Consider the following 15,488-nt stretch of genomic DNA (forward strand, 5'->3'; position numbering starts at 1 on the left):
TCAGGACTTAATGTAATTTATTTAAATTTTATGCTCTTTTTAGATCTATTCCCTTCTATACATTAATTGATCTAGGTATTCTAGGTTAAGACTCTTTGCTTTCTTTCCAAAAGGCACTGATATAAAGAATAAGTTTTTTAAATTACAGTGAACATTCACTGTCACAGCAGTATCTCAAATAGATATGCCTTCTCTCCAAAAGATTTACTCTTGAACTTCACCATTCACTAATCTCTAGTATAAAACCTATCTCCTAAAATGTGAAATAAGAGGTTGTTTGCTTCCATTACTATCCTTAAATATCAGACTAAATATAAAGAGCAAAATTAAATCAACATCTCAATTATGAGCAAAATTTATTATTACTGAAAGTTTTTACTACTCTTATTACTTACATGTATTTGCAAATGAAATATATTTTCCCACTAGGGAAGGCAAAATCTCCATTAAGTCAAATGTGTTCAATATGTTATGGTCAAAAGATAAATATCATAAGACATATATGTCAAAAGACAGAATAGTTTCTAAGAGAATATTCAAACCCTCAAACCTCCTCAAAATGGAATTATGAAAAAATAAACTTGCACATAATTTAAGATATAAATACCAAATGCACACTTTCACCATGTACCCACTATGGGAGAGAGTTTGGTAAAGCAGCCACTTAAAAGATTCTCTGTCAAGACATTTTAATTGAAGTTACAACATAACAATCTATTAGGAGGATAGAGAGTTTTAGAGCTAGCTTATATAAATTTAATACAATCCTCTCATTTTACATTTGCATTTTAAGAACTGAATCACAAGAGGTTAAATGACATGCTTAATTAAGGCCACACGTCTAACATTTTTGAGTAAGGTTTTACAGAGAATTGAAATAAATCTTTGAAGGTCATCAATTTTAGTATATTATTTCTTCTGACCATTTAAAGACTGTATATTTTACTTTCCTTTGTATAAAATCTGGCACAATGCACAGCCTACACACATGTATATTAAGAAATGTATGTAATTTATTATTATATATTGCTGTTTCATGTATTGGAATAACATTTTAACTCACATATCATCTTTATATAGGGAAGAGTAAAGAAAACATAGTGTTTGTAGTTTAATAAAGCTCATTAATAAATGTCCCATCTCACGTGAGGCCTAAGTATGTCACAGGGATACTTTATTTATTTATTTATTTATTTATTTATTTATTTATTTATTTATTTTTGTCTTGAACTTGCTTGTGCCCTTCTAACAAGTATTATATATTTATATTCTACTATTTATGTGAATGAGAAGAGTATGAATTATTAGGAAAACCAGTCTATATAATTGGTTAAAATGGCCATATCCACACAATACTTTGTATCTTTTATAATTTGGAGGAAATGGAGAGGAAAATTGGCTAGTCATTAGGAAAATCATTGAAATACCCTGTGGCTCTAGAATACCTCATTTTCTTTGGCCAGGAAGGTAACAGCAAAAGATAATATGTTATAACTTTTATAATGAATAATATTACAAAATATTAAGGAAAAATAAGGAGCAGGGTAAATTTAGTAAACTCTTGCAGCACAGAACTTTTCCTATATATGTTTATTTTATAATCTGATGTATCAACCAACATGAATTTTTATTTGTCACAAGCCTAATCATGATTCCTTGAAACAGCATGACCATAAAGTGAAAGAAAACAGCTAAGAAATAAAATAGCTTTCATTTGGCCTGGATAGAGGTCTTTAAATTTCACCTGGTCCAGGAGGACCCACAGTCATGTGAGTCAAGGCTCCCAGAGCTAGTGGGCATTCCTGGCCTGGGCAAAGGAGAGGGGAAGAAAAGGATGCAGGGGCAGCCTGGGTGGCTCAGCAGTTTAGCACTGCCTTTAGCCCAGGGCGTGATCCTGGAGACCTGGGATGGAGTCCCACTTCAGGCTCCCTGCATGAAGCCTGCTTCTCCCTCTGCCTGTGTCTCTGCCTCTCTCTCTCTCTCATGAATAAATAAATAAAACCTTAAAAAAAAAAAAGAAGAAGAAGAAGAAGAAGAAGAAGAAGAAGAAGAAGAAGAAAGGAAAAAGAAGAAAGAAGAAAGGAAAAAGAAGGAAGAAGAAAGGAAAAAGAAGGAAGAAGAAGGAAGGAAGGAAAAAGAAGGAAGAAGGAAGAAGAAGAAAGAAGGAAGAAGGAAGAAGAAGAAAGAAGGAAGAAGAAAGAAGAAAGAAGAAAGAAGAAAGAAGAAAGAAGAAAGAAGAAGAAGAAAAGGATGCAGGGACTCCAGGAATCATTTATATTCCCTTTAGGGGAAAGCATGTTGGAGAGAGAAGGCCCCTTCCCTAGTCGAAAAGTATTCCACTAAAGCCAAAATTAGCAGATTAATAATGCTTTTGAATTGGGGGAAGATCACTGTAAAGGTGTGAATTTGAGTTTCCTCTTAGAATATTCTTTAAAGTGCAAAATGAGCCTCAGTTAATCGAATAAAGCCTGGTGTTCTGATGGGGAAAAAGGTAACTGGCATACTATCCAGCTTTGGTTTTAAGCTAAGAACTGAGTGTAGCAAGTGAGGCAGTAGCTACAGGGAAGCTATGGTCTCTCAAGGTAAGTGACTTTCAGCAATGCTGTGAGGACCTTTTCCCCCTAGGGTTCCAGCTTCTGAAGATGCTGCTGGAGACAGGAGAAAATGTCGGAGACCATTTATCAGACTCCCTATCTGTGCTCTGAAAATAACGGTAGTCTGTTGGACAAAGGAGACAGAGACAAAAGTCTCCCAAGAACTCAGAGCCCCACCTTCACTGGACCAGGAGCCGCCCCTGGCCTCTATTAGCCTCGCCTTCATTCCAACATAATTAGAGGCACTGCACACAATGCCAAGTGCTCATGCCAGCAAGATCATAACTCCCCTAGGCAGAAAGGGGCAAAAATCCCCAAATTCTAAGCAGCAAAGAGACAGCAACAAATTGGAAGACTGAAAAAACCTGTCTTTATAAAATGTGGCTGGCTGACTGGAGAATGGAAGCAAATCTGTCAAGGCACAAGTCTACTTCTTTTCCACTTTTTAGCAAGAGAAGGTTGTGAAAAATCACAGAACCATGATTAGAAAACTCTAGCAAATTTCCTATTTATATAAAAATAACTATATAACTTAGGAAGCACTTCAAGGTTTTTTTTTGTTAATCTATATATAAAATCATATTTAGTGATTTCAGAATATTTTTCAATGAACAAAATTCTTGGTTCATATTTTAGGACTGCAAAAAGTAAGTTTACAAGGTAAGTTTTAAGGCAGTGTGGCTTAGAAAGGGGGTATTTTCTCACAAATGTACCAACTAAGTCCACCCACCTCTATAGACAAACCACCTGAAATATATGTAATTAATGTATATAAATGAAATATCATTTAGATGAATATATTTTCAGAGACGGAAACATGTCTTTAAAATGGGAGGACATTATGAATTATACCTGCATTCCTGAAATATAACAACTTTGGTCATGACATAGCACACTATTTCAGTAAGCTGTTGGATTTATTTCTCTAATATTTCATTTTGAATTTTTATATCATATTCATTAAAAGAAACTAGCTAACATCAGAGGGTCAGCACTGGAGAGGAGATGATTACCTTAAGTTTATATGCTTTTGTTCCATTTAAATGACCATAATGAACATTAATTACTTTTTAATTCAAATGATTGAAAAAAATTTTTATAAGACCAAGACTGATTTATTTAAAACTAAACAAAGTTTCTGAAAGGTCAAGAAATCACATACCTGAAGAATTACTTCATTAAGTCGTTCTAGAGATTTCTGATTTTCTTGAGTTTTATCGAGAAGTGAAGCCATGGATGGAATGTGGCATGAATTTGTTTTATTCTTATCCTGGAGATGCCTTTTTGCTTCTTCAGTCAAGAGAATAGAAAGGAACTGCAGGCTGGCAGTAGATAAGGTAGGGCATGTGGTAGACAAACTCACACATGTGCACAACATATCTAAGAGAGAATAATTTCTATGTAAATGTTTGAAAACTTCTTCAAAATTAAAAAAGTGAACAGATCTATTTGAGTAAGTTAATAGCCTTTTTATTTCTAATGAAGTAAAGCTATCAATACTTACAAGTATCATGAGAAACTCTGGTGTTTAAAGGTAATTTAAACAGTATCAAGGAATCTATTTTAATTTTCATTTCATTCTTTTTATACAGGTTCTTTTTTGTATGAAAGTGTATGTGTGTGTACAAATGCACATACACACTATATTTGCTAAGACCCCAAATAAAATGATTATATATAGATGAGTACTGACCCCTCTGGGGTCCCATTGGGATCCACAAAGCCCCTGGAGTTTTTAACTTTTCATTTTTTATTTCAGTGCTAATCTAAAAAAAATTTCATGTAACTGTATTCTGAACTATCTAGATCACCCATGTATAACTGTGTTTCTGTTTTCAGACAAGTTGATGCTAAATGGTACTTGCACGAGTCAGTATGCAGTGTTGGCATGGTGCAGAAACAAATGTTTCACAGTAGTTCAGAATAGAGAACAAGAGTGGTTTTGCACAAATTTGCAAACATAACACAGATTAGAAAGAATAGGCAAGCCAATTCAAAAGAAACTACACTGAAATCAGTCATTATTAATTTCCTGTTGTGAGCACTGATTTGACCAAAGGAACATTTGATGCATTACATTAACTTTATTGAGTAGCACTGGTTTATAATTGTTATATTTTACTTTTATATTATTTAGAATTTGTACTTGCATAAGAGTTATAACCCTAAGAATTTCTACCTAGATTTAGGCTAAAAGAAATTCTTATTTTCTTAAGTAACACAAGAAAAATAATTTAGTGAGAGTGGTGTTTCATGAAAATCATGTTCATTTAAATGATGTCTAAATATTACTCAAGTCTGAGAAAAAGACTGAGATAACATAAGTTACAAAGTGATAAGATGTTTCAAATATGTATGAACACATGGGTTGAAAACTAAAAACAAACAAAAGCAACTCCATGACAAGAAATAGCAATGATCATTTTTATTAGTTATGTTTTCATAAACGTTACTATGATCAAAGCTAGCTGTTTATGCAGTAACTTATTTCTGATTAGCACCATATATTATATAAACTGTGTGCATGTTTTGTAGAAAGATTGTGAATTTACTATGTCCTTATTTTATCACTAGGAAAAGTGTCAGGTAAACAGGCATAAAGCAGGGACCAGCAAACTTTTTCTGCAGAGGGTCAGAGAGGAAATGAATATTCTACACTTTCTGGGTCATCGGCCTTTGTCACAGTATTCGACTCTACCATTGCAGCAGGAAAGCAACCCTAGGGAACATGTAAATGAGTAAGGGTGGCCGTGTTCCAATACGATCATCAATACAATCCTAGTTACCAAAACGAGCAGTGGGCCAGATTTGACCACTTGGCTTGGATGGCCCACATGAGTAGTACCTTGCTTTATGTTAGTAGTGATTTGGGTGGTAAACTAAATATCCCACCCATGGATGTAAAAAAAATCTCAATTATACAGTCAATCTCTTTCAGTTTTACTATCTTTTAACAAAATAATGATTTCTAAATGGTGCTATCTTCTTAGGGTAAACTCAGAATTAACAATTCCACTTCTTATTGAACATGTATTTCCCTATAAAACTCACTTCAACACTACCACTCTGGTTGTGGATGTATCAACCATCTAAATTTATAGTAAAATATGAAAAAAACAAGCCAGCTACATTAGTGGTAACTGGGAAACTTAAAAGGACTCTATTTTTAATACATTTAAGCTAGTTATTTTTAAAAAGTAACATTTTATAAGCATTTATGTTGAAAAAAGGTCTTCTTGCTATGCTATAATTTAAAGGAGACTTTATGAAAAATTAGACAATAGTCATTCTTAAAAATAATGTTTATGGCTTTAGCATTTCTGTACTATAAGAAAATCCTTATGTCTCGACACACTATTTCTACTCTAAGTTTCCATGTTATCACATATACAGAATTTTAGTTGCAGATTTACCCACTTATAGTGCATATATGTCAGGAAAGAGACTGGCTTCTATGTCAACACATGGAAATCTATCTCATTGTTTTATAATCATGTCATATCACATGTCCCTTCATAAATTCCACAGGACTTTCTTAACTTGTTTTTACAGTTTTTTGAACTGGGTTTCAATTTTTTAAAAATGTATTTTTGAGGCTCCTCAAGAGCACTGCAAATTTCTCAAAGTAAATCCCTGGTTTCTATTTCAAATGCCATGCCATAATTACTTAATTTTAGAAAAACAATACATATATAAAAATTGTAAACAATGATTATCATAAATTTTATTAGCAGAAAGACCCCCAGCCTAGTGCAAGTATCTTCTTACCAATCACTGTTGCCCAGTGCTTGGCCAGACCCATCATAATAGAAGAGAGAGAGGCAGTAGCAGCTTTCCTCAGGAGCGTAGCCAAAAGGTTAAATAAATGTGTCCATGTATGATAAAAAGCAGATATCAACTCTACATCTATAAAATTAATGAAAACATTTCAAGTTATTAACCAAAGAATAGAAAATACAAAGCTCACAAGATACTTCATTACACACAAGAAGCATGTACCTGTCAGATGAAGACAAACGTAATTGAGCATGATCCAAAATTCATTTCAATGAACTTTTCCACTGCTTTTTAAAGAGCTCTTTCATCTACCCCCCTACATAGAGACAAATACACACTCACATATCCTCCTCTTATTAATGCATATTCAACAACAAATCAGAAGGTATGGCAAACTGAATATTAAGCCATAACTTAGGAAACATATATTGTGTATACTGTAAAAGCATGGCATTGTTTGTGCTACTTTCATAAAAGTTAAGAAGTACAATGTGCCAAGGTCATGACAGAAAAGAAAGGAGAATTTCTTTGAACAACCAAGAAATGTGCCCCTCTAAGAAAATATGACACGAATTAAGATTCTGCAGCTTTGCCTATAGCTGAGAATGTAGCAATTAACCTTCTATTGTAAGGACAGCCTTTCCCTTCTCTCTACTCGGCAAATGGAGGCTGGAGAGCAGTAGCAATCTGATGACTGTCTTCTCTGATCATGCCACCAGTAGTATCTGGCAGCTTTTGCTAAACTCCATTACCAAGCAAACTAAGGATTTCCATCTCAGAGTTCTTTTGGAAATGGCATATTCCAGGAAGTTTGGATTAAAGCAATCCTTGGTATGTGCCTCAACGTTTTTGTCATTATCAGCTCTGTAAGGAGTCTTTTCAGATATAATGTTTCCTCCTCCTCAACCCTATGAAACTTTAATTCCATAGATCCTGTATATCTTGTTTATGTACTATCAGTATATCTGTATGTATTTTACATATAAAGAATTAAGAATAAAGCTTACTGATTTTATTCAATATAACCAAATAAAATTTTAAGTTGAAAGCTAAAATTAAAACACAATTAACATTTAACTTTATGGGATCCCTGGGTGGCGCAGTGGTTTGGCGCCTGCCTTTGGCCCAGGGCGCGATCCTGGAGACCTGGGATCGAATCCCACGTCGGGCTCCCAGTGCATGGAGCCTGCTTCTCCCTCTGCCTATGTCTCTGCCTCTCTCTCTCTCTCTGTGTGACTATCATAAATAAATAAAAATTTAAAAAAGAAAATTTAACTTTATAACTACTTTTGCTCAATAACTTTCAATGTAATTTACTTACTCATATAAAATGTATCAAGTTATGTATGAGAATTAGCAAATCATATAAATATATATACTAGAAAGATAATCAGTATTTTATACTATTCACTATTATTTTTCCAGAAAAAATTTAAAAATTCATTTCTTAAAAATTTTTTACTCAACTTTTACCGTTTGTTAGAATGAGAAAATTATTTCTAACTTAACTAGCCGATGGATATACATTCAGATAACAGGGACATTTTTTATTTTCAGGACTTGACATAATGGGACAAATAACCTACGTAAAAATAAAACATATATTATTTTTATTTAATTCTCAAAGCCTAAGTCACACACAAAAACAAGAGAATCAATAAAAAAAAAAAATCCACAAGGCAGCCAATGACAACCAAGACATGATATGACTTTGGGACATCTCGCCATATGACTTGGCTACCTCTTGTCAAATGACTTTGGGATTGAGTGTTGAATCAAAAGTCCTCCAGTCAAAACCATGCACTACAGTTTTTAGCAATGATATTGTTTATTTCCTGTTTATCTTTGATGAGCTCAATATCAATGCCTTCCAAGTGACAGCCAAGACAACCCAATACAAGAAATTAAATACTAAGGAATAAGATTTTATTGTGTTGAACTGAGCTCTAAAGGGCCACAAATTGGTTTAGCTAAGACTTTCCCCCCACGGGGTGATATCGGCCTCACAGAGAATGAATGGTCTATCCCGATTTGCTTAGTTAGGATATCACTATCACTTGTAAACTTTCTTAGTAAGGAATTAGTATTCTTCTAGCACCAGGATATTTGAACATGAATGAGACATTGTGAACTAGATTTGCTGGCATCATAAAACATTTCACTTACCTGAAACCAGGCAAATCCATGAAATTCAAAAAACTAAGAATGAATAGGCAAAAAGTCACCTAGCAATAGTCAAATTATCAATTACTGCATTATAAAATCTTTTTTAATTATCATATTTTAATTCTGTTTAAGATCCTATATTGTTTCACTTTTCTCTTCTACGAAGTACTATGTTCAACTTTTTATCAGAGTATTTTTTTCAATAATTTAGGACCTTCCCAAAATTTCTGGTATTAATTGCTACACTTACTTATACTTGTTATTGCAAATAAGTTAGTAGTAGGTCATCTGGCTGTACCCATAGCTTATAAGAATAATTACTACCTAAATTCACTGCATTTTGCTAATACTACATACAGAACTTTGTCTTCATTTAAACTGACAGCACAGGGGATACTCCTCCATTATACTACGTATTTGCCTCGAATGGTCTCCTGGAACCACTTAAAACATCCAAAGTATTAAACACATTATAAAAGCCTTCAAAACATTGGTAAAGCATGACACAAAATTTAAACTTGGAGTATCTGGTGCAGAGTAAGACTTTTTTCCTCAATATTATTTGCTTCCATCCTAAACTTAAAAAATAAAGCTTACCTAACACATCTTTGGTGCATATGGTGAGGACCCCAATGATATTTGTGACCAGAGGTTTCAGAAGCTCATCCTCAATCACAAGGTCAGGATCTACCAGTAAACATGACTGCAGAAGCCTAGACAAAGAGGACAGGTATTCTAGGAGAAAGGACACCTATTTGAAAAAGGAGATAAAGGAAAACAAGACATATCATATGAAAAGTCTAGCTCAGTGATATTTCTATACATTATAAGCCATTATAAGCCACTTTCTTTGTAACGTAAGTTAATAAAAATAAAATCATAATTTTTAAAGATCTAAAATGAATATGGAGCACACAAAGCATTATTTTCCTCATATTATAAATATGCCATTAATGACCACAATAACACTGTCAAGTATAGTAATGCCAAATGAAGCAGTATTTTCAAAGTCAAATTTCAAATTCCATTTGGAGAAAGAAAGCAAGTTTTTAAGTGGCTAAGCTGTGGAATCAATATTCTGAAAGAGGTAGAAAGGGGGATTCCAAAGCCATTTATCCTATAATTTTATAAAGAAAGAGAGATTACAAAATATCTTCAACACATCTTTCAGGTAAAAATGCAAGTTTGTAACATTCAATTTCCTTATTGCTATGAAGTCTTTTTTGATGCCTTTGTACACTATACCATTGATTGCAGTTACAGCAAGTCTGACTCTGACGTAGGAAGTGTTACCATAAACAGATAAGGCATGGAAGGTGAGAGCTAACAAGAAGCATCAGAGAAAGAACCACAGAGTCACTGGAGCCTCTCGCAAGCCCACACTCCACCTAGTCACACTCGCCGCTTCCTCAGCACCTCCACTCTCAGGTCACATCTTACCCTTCTGAGGCCTCTTTCTGACCACCCTGCCAAAACAAAGCACACTCTTTCCCCTACCACACACCCTTTCATGCACCCTCTTTTTCCCATTCTATTTGTCACCAGCTGATAAAATACTTCACATTTTATTTACTGCTGTCTGTCTTCTGCACCAAAGACAGAACTCATGTGGGCAGGCGTGTGTGTTTGCTTTGTTCATGCATCTGTCAGTTGGCATCTAGAGCACAATCTGGCAGAGAAGAGGTTCCAGAACTTTTCTGGAATGAATGAATAATCTTGTGTGAGGACAAACAGCCAAGAAGCAGTTAGCCTACACAAGGCCAGGTGAGGAAGTGGGTAAAAGTGTGAGCTCTGGAACCAACCCACGTGCACTGGAATCTTAGCTCTACTCCTTTCCATGTGAGCAACCTTGGACATTTCCAGTCATTTACTTTTAAAATGAAGCTACTAAGGATACTTCATGTGAATATTGGGAGGATTCATATGAGTTTGTACATAAATTAGACAAACAAGCACCCCGTAAATGTTTGCTATTGTTGTTATTCATTCATTCCACAAGCACTGAATGAGTACCTTTCACAGGACAGGCACTATGCTCAGCATTCAGAATACAGCTGATACAGAAGAACGGGCAAAGCATTGCCTTCACAGAGCTCACTGTAGCCTCCAACCTCATCTCCCCCTCACAGATTCACTCTAGCCACTCTGGCCTCCTTGATATTTCTTGGATAGAGCACACATAACCCAATCTCAAGGGTCCTGCATCTCACAGGACATACTTCAGTTTACATGTCCCTATCTGAAAGAACCTCCCTGACCACCCAACATGGAAGAGCCCTATGCTTGCAGCTCTGACATCATTCCCGGTCTCCTGTTTTAGTTTTTCTTCTCAGATATCTATCATCAGCAGCTATATGTGGATTTCCTCATGAACTGCTCTCCCAACTTGAGGGGAAGAATATTTATTTGCATAGCTAAGATCCTGGTACATGGTAGGCCCTCAATGAAAATTTGTTGGATGGATAGACAGTGAATGCAAATAAATGCACTCAAAAGTAAAAATACTACACTGTGACAAGTGTTTTGAAGGTAATGCATACTGTGTTGCATAACCTTAAAAAAGGGTATCTACCCTATTCAGAAACCTCAAAGACAGCACTACAAAGCAAGAGCTATTAGTTTTGCCCACCTTTAATTATCATACTACATAAACCTTGTAGCCCTTCTTAAAAATCTGCTTTGAGGCAACATTCCTATTAGCAATAATAAGGAATTGTGAAGCATACTTTATATACAGACACTAGCTATAAGCAAGAATTTAAAAGTAGTATCTGTAAAGGAACAAAAATAAATTTATTTTTATTAGACTCGGTTTTGAAAATGCATAGAAGTCACTATGTATTTTAACAACTTCAATTTGGTGAAAATGATAGAGATAGCCTAAAATCATAGAATGGGAAGGTAGTGTATACAATATCCTCTTTTTTTTAATATGGTGCTCAAAGATATCCATATCTGGGCAGCTCGGGTTGCTCAGCGGTTTAGTGCCGCCTTCAGCCCAGGGCATGATCCTGGGGACCTGAGATCGAGTCCCACGTCGGGCTCCCTGCATGGAGCCTGCTTCTCCCTCAGTCTGTGTCTCTGCCTCTCTCTCTCTCTCTCTCTCTCTCTCTCTCTCTGTCGCTCATGAATAAAAAAATATTAAAAAAAAAAAAAAGATATCCAGATCGGTGGATAAACATTTTAAGTGGGTTAATTAAAAAAATTTTTTTTAAAAGCTGTAATAATGGAATCAGGAAAAGAATCTAGATCTTTATACCCTGCTGCTGTTTTCTACCATGCAAAGATGTCTCAGATTAAAATATTAAGTAACCTATTTGAAATAACCTAATCACACCATGTATATTCTGAAAGATTTCCATCCCTCTTCTATGCTTAGTATATTTTTAGCAGAATTTATGTTCCCGGCACTTAAAGCAAACAAATGCACAAAAAGACATGAAGTGAGAGGGAAACATGACACTTACCTGAGCCTGAGTGTGTTCAACTGGAGATGACAAAGGCAGTGGACCCTTCAGCTCCTGCACACAGCTCTCTAGGAGGGTGGCATCCACAATACTGCAAAGAGCAGAAAAAGAAAACCCTCCAAATGAGTAGCATGTTGCTTATTAAAAATTAATAAATTAGTATTTGAAGTCTCAATATAACCTTAAATAGAATTCAAGAGAAAGGATCTTTACAGAGAACAAATCAATGGTTGCCAGAAAGAACGTGGGTGGGCATCTTGGGCAAAATGGGTGAAGGGGAGTGGGAGATACAGGCCTCTAGTTTATGGAGTAAGTCACAGGAATAAGAGGCACCACATAAGGAATACAGTCAGCGATACTATAACATTGATGTAACGGGACAGATGATAGTTACGCTTGTGGTGAACACAGTATAATACATAAATCTGTGGACTAATTAAAATGCACACCTGAAAATAATATAACATTGTGTGTCAACTATACTCAAATAAGAAAAAAGTAAAAATAAAGAGAAAAGATTTTCATAAAGATAATAAATGTATACAAACAGGTATCCTATAATATTTTAGAATGCAGGAAAAGATCTTATCTAATAAATGTGGGAAGCAAGGAATTCTGAAGAAAATACATCTAATGAAAAGCAGAATAAAATATAATGAAGCTCTTTTAGAAGGAAAGCAAACAAAAGAAAAACCTTGGTGGTAGTTTCCTATTTAAAATAGGAAAAATACTTGCTAGGAAATATGTTCTGATTTAGAAAGTAAAAGAGAAAATAATGCAAAACAAATAGGAAAATTTTGTTAAGCCAGGAATAAAGAACATGTTCAGAATATGATAAGTCTTTGCCATAAAAGATCCTTTAATAGCTCTGTTGCCTCCATTTCACAGCGGACTCCTAACTGACTCGAGAAGTCAGAGGATTCCTAAAGCTCCATTCTGATGGTTCTCGAGGCAGGAAAACATCCAGGAGAAAAAGTCAAACAACTAGCAGGTTTCTTTTTCTTTTTCTTTTTTTAAACATTTTATTTATTTATTCATAGAGACACGAAGAGAGAGAGATGCAGAGACACAGGCAGAGGGAGAAGCAGGCTCCATGCAGGGAGCCTGATGCGGAACTCGATCCTGGGTCCCCGGGATCATGCCCCAGTGTGAAGGCGGCGCTAAACCTGCTGAGTCACCAGAGCTGCCCAACTAGCAGGTTTCTTTTCCAACTCTAGTAGGTCTAGTAGAAAGATGACAAGTAACTGTGAACAAACCCACATCCCACAACTTAATATAAATGGTAAAAGAGTAATGGCAAGTGAGCTGAAACAAGGGATACTTCTTTCTTTTTAAAGTTTTCTTAATATCTCAAAAAGAAAAAGAAAGTACTGTGATTTGACAAAAAGGAAGAAGGTATTTCAGATGGTGAATGTTCACAGGCAGATGAATGCAAACAACTAAGTGGTCCACAGGAGGTAGGTATAATAATCTGATGTGGGAAGAAAGAAAAGGAACAGTTACAATAAAAATTGTCCTAACACATCAGCACTTAATCCTGACACTAACGCCATTCAACAGATGTTACTAATGACACCCCAGAGATTAAAATAACTTCCCCAAGACTGCAATGCTAAGGAGTGAATGAACTACAATCAGACTATCAGTCAGGCAGGATCTACGGCCATTTTTACTATACCATATAGCCAATACGATAATCCAAAGGTTCTGCCATAAACTCATTAATATTAGCTAAAATGAAATGAAAGAATAAAATCATGATTTCCTAAATTTTATCAGAATACTCTGTAATAGAGAGTTTAATCTCCAATAATGAAAAGAACCCCAAATGAATTTGACAATGATTTGCAACCCATGGCCACTATTCTGATATAACCCTAGTGAGATGAATCCTTGACCTCTTTCACTTCCAGTTAGAATTACAAAGTTGAATGCATCATATTTCTTGAGTGTGGTGGAGGACAAATAAGACTTAAAACGTCTGAATTATTAAAAAAAAAAAATCAGGATTGTGGGAGTGCGTAGCAGCCAACATAACAAACCAATATAAGTGCTGTCATAGATCCAAACTAAAATTGTCAAGACAATTCCGGCAAAAGGAAAAACCTGCAGTCTAATGAGCCAAAAAAAAAAAAAAAAAAAAAAAAAAAAAAAAACTGGTAAAAATATATCCCCAGTACACATAAAGTCTTACACCCAGTCACGAATAGAGTGGTGTTGATTCATCTCCACCACCCTTCCTCTCTTACCTACAGAGAAGCTCTATGAGACGGGCCTGCCGAAAAGCACGTGCTGTGTCTCCTGGAGCAATTACCAAGAGGCCGTCCAGAAGGCTGCACACTGCTGAAAGGAGAGGTGGGGTGACCACACATTGCTTGGGCAGAGGGGCAGGAAGGGATGTGTCACGAGGAAGCTGTGCTGATGCAGTTTCATGTGGACCTATTACTGAAAATAAACATTAAAATTACGACTATTTTTTTTTCTTTACTTTGTGCTTCTGTACAATATTTACAAGTTCTGATCATCAGAGAAAAGTTCCTGAAAGTGCTAACGAGAGACAGTTGGGGAATTTCCCTAATGCCTAATTCATCTGAACCCTGAGGCCAAGGAAGCAGACATCTAACTCCTCCACTCTGTGTGTGTGTATAGTTGTACATAGATGTGTGTGTGTGTGTGTGTGTGTGTGTGCGCGCCTTGTAAGAGCCAAGACCAGAAGGACAGCACACATATTGTGCCCTCAAACATTCAGATACTGAAGAACAAATAATCTACAACAACCCTTTTTCTAAAACTCTAGAGGCCAGAAATACTTTAGAATTCAAATTTTTTTAGATTTTAGAATAATAGAAAGATGCATATACTGTACATTAACTCACAGCTCCAATGGGCTATTGGGCAGCACCCCACAATGAAGTAAGTATTTCTATACTATGATACATGTATAATCACAGTAAACAGGATGCAGAAAGAAGAAATGCCACCTCAACCAGTACTGCTCAGGTTCTGCAGCAGCTATATTCAGGTCCAGGCAGTTTTACACCAAGTGAGTTTTGAGAAATCTTTGAAAGTTTCAGAGATTCTGTATTTTAGAACTGAAGACATGAGACTGTAGACCTTTCCTAGAAAACTCAGCAAGGGATTAAGAAAGCTACCTTTGTTAATCTACCTCAAGATTTTCCTCATGACCCTTATTATTTCTTTTTTAAAGAAACATTCTCTATTTTGAATAAACTCAGACTTATAGAAAGTACAAGAGTACAAAGAATTTCCTTATACCTTCACCCAAATTCCCACATACTAGTATTTTATTTCCACTTTTTATCTACCTACATAGCTATCTTCTTATGAACTGCTTGCCTGTAAGTTGCAAATACCCCTTCACCCCTAAATTAATTTTCTAAACAGTCTTTGTCTTTTATAATCACATTACAATTATCAAAACCAGGAAATTAATACTGAGGTAATGGTAGGACATTTTCCAAAT

General features: G+C 35.4%; 1 protein-coding gene across 5 annotated transcripts in view; it reads right to left on the reverse strand.

Annotated features, from left to right (window-relative positions):
- The window catches only part of RTTN (rotatin), a 143,049-nt gene that overhangs the window by 23,518 nt on the left and 104,043 nt on the right, over nucleotides 1-15,488 (reverse strand). For all 5 annotated transcript variants that reach the window (XM_072758079.1, XM_072758080.1, XM_025997730.2 and 2 more), the window contains 5 exons: nucleotides 14,254-14,449; nucleotides 12,005-12,095; nucleotides 9,135-9,288; nucleotides 6,363-6,500; nucleotides 3,757-3,974 (listed from right to left, as the gene is read on the reverse strand). In XM_072758079.1, coding sequence (XP_072614180.1) covers nucleotides 3,757-3,974; nucleotides 6,363-6,500; nucleotides 9,135-9,288; nucleotides 12,005-12,095; nucleotides 14,254-14,449 — 797 coding nt within the window. The remainder of the gene's footprint in view (nucleotides 1-3,756; nucleotides 3,975-6,362; nucleotides 6,501-9,134; nucleotides 9,289-12,004; nucleotides 12,096-14,253; nucleotides 14,450-15,488) is intronic.

The sequence above is a fragment of the Vulpes vulpes genome, chromosome 5 (assembly GCF_048418805.1).
Source record: "Vulpes vulpes isolate BD-2025 chromosome 5, VulVul3, whole genome shotgun sequence".
NCBI classification, from domain to species: Eukaryota; Metazoa; Chordata; class Mammalia; order Carnivora; family Canidae; genus Vulpes; species Vulpes vulpes.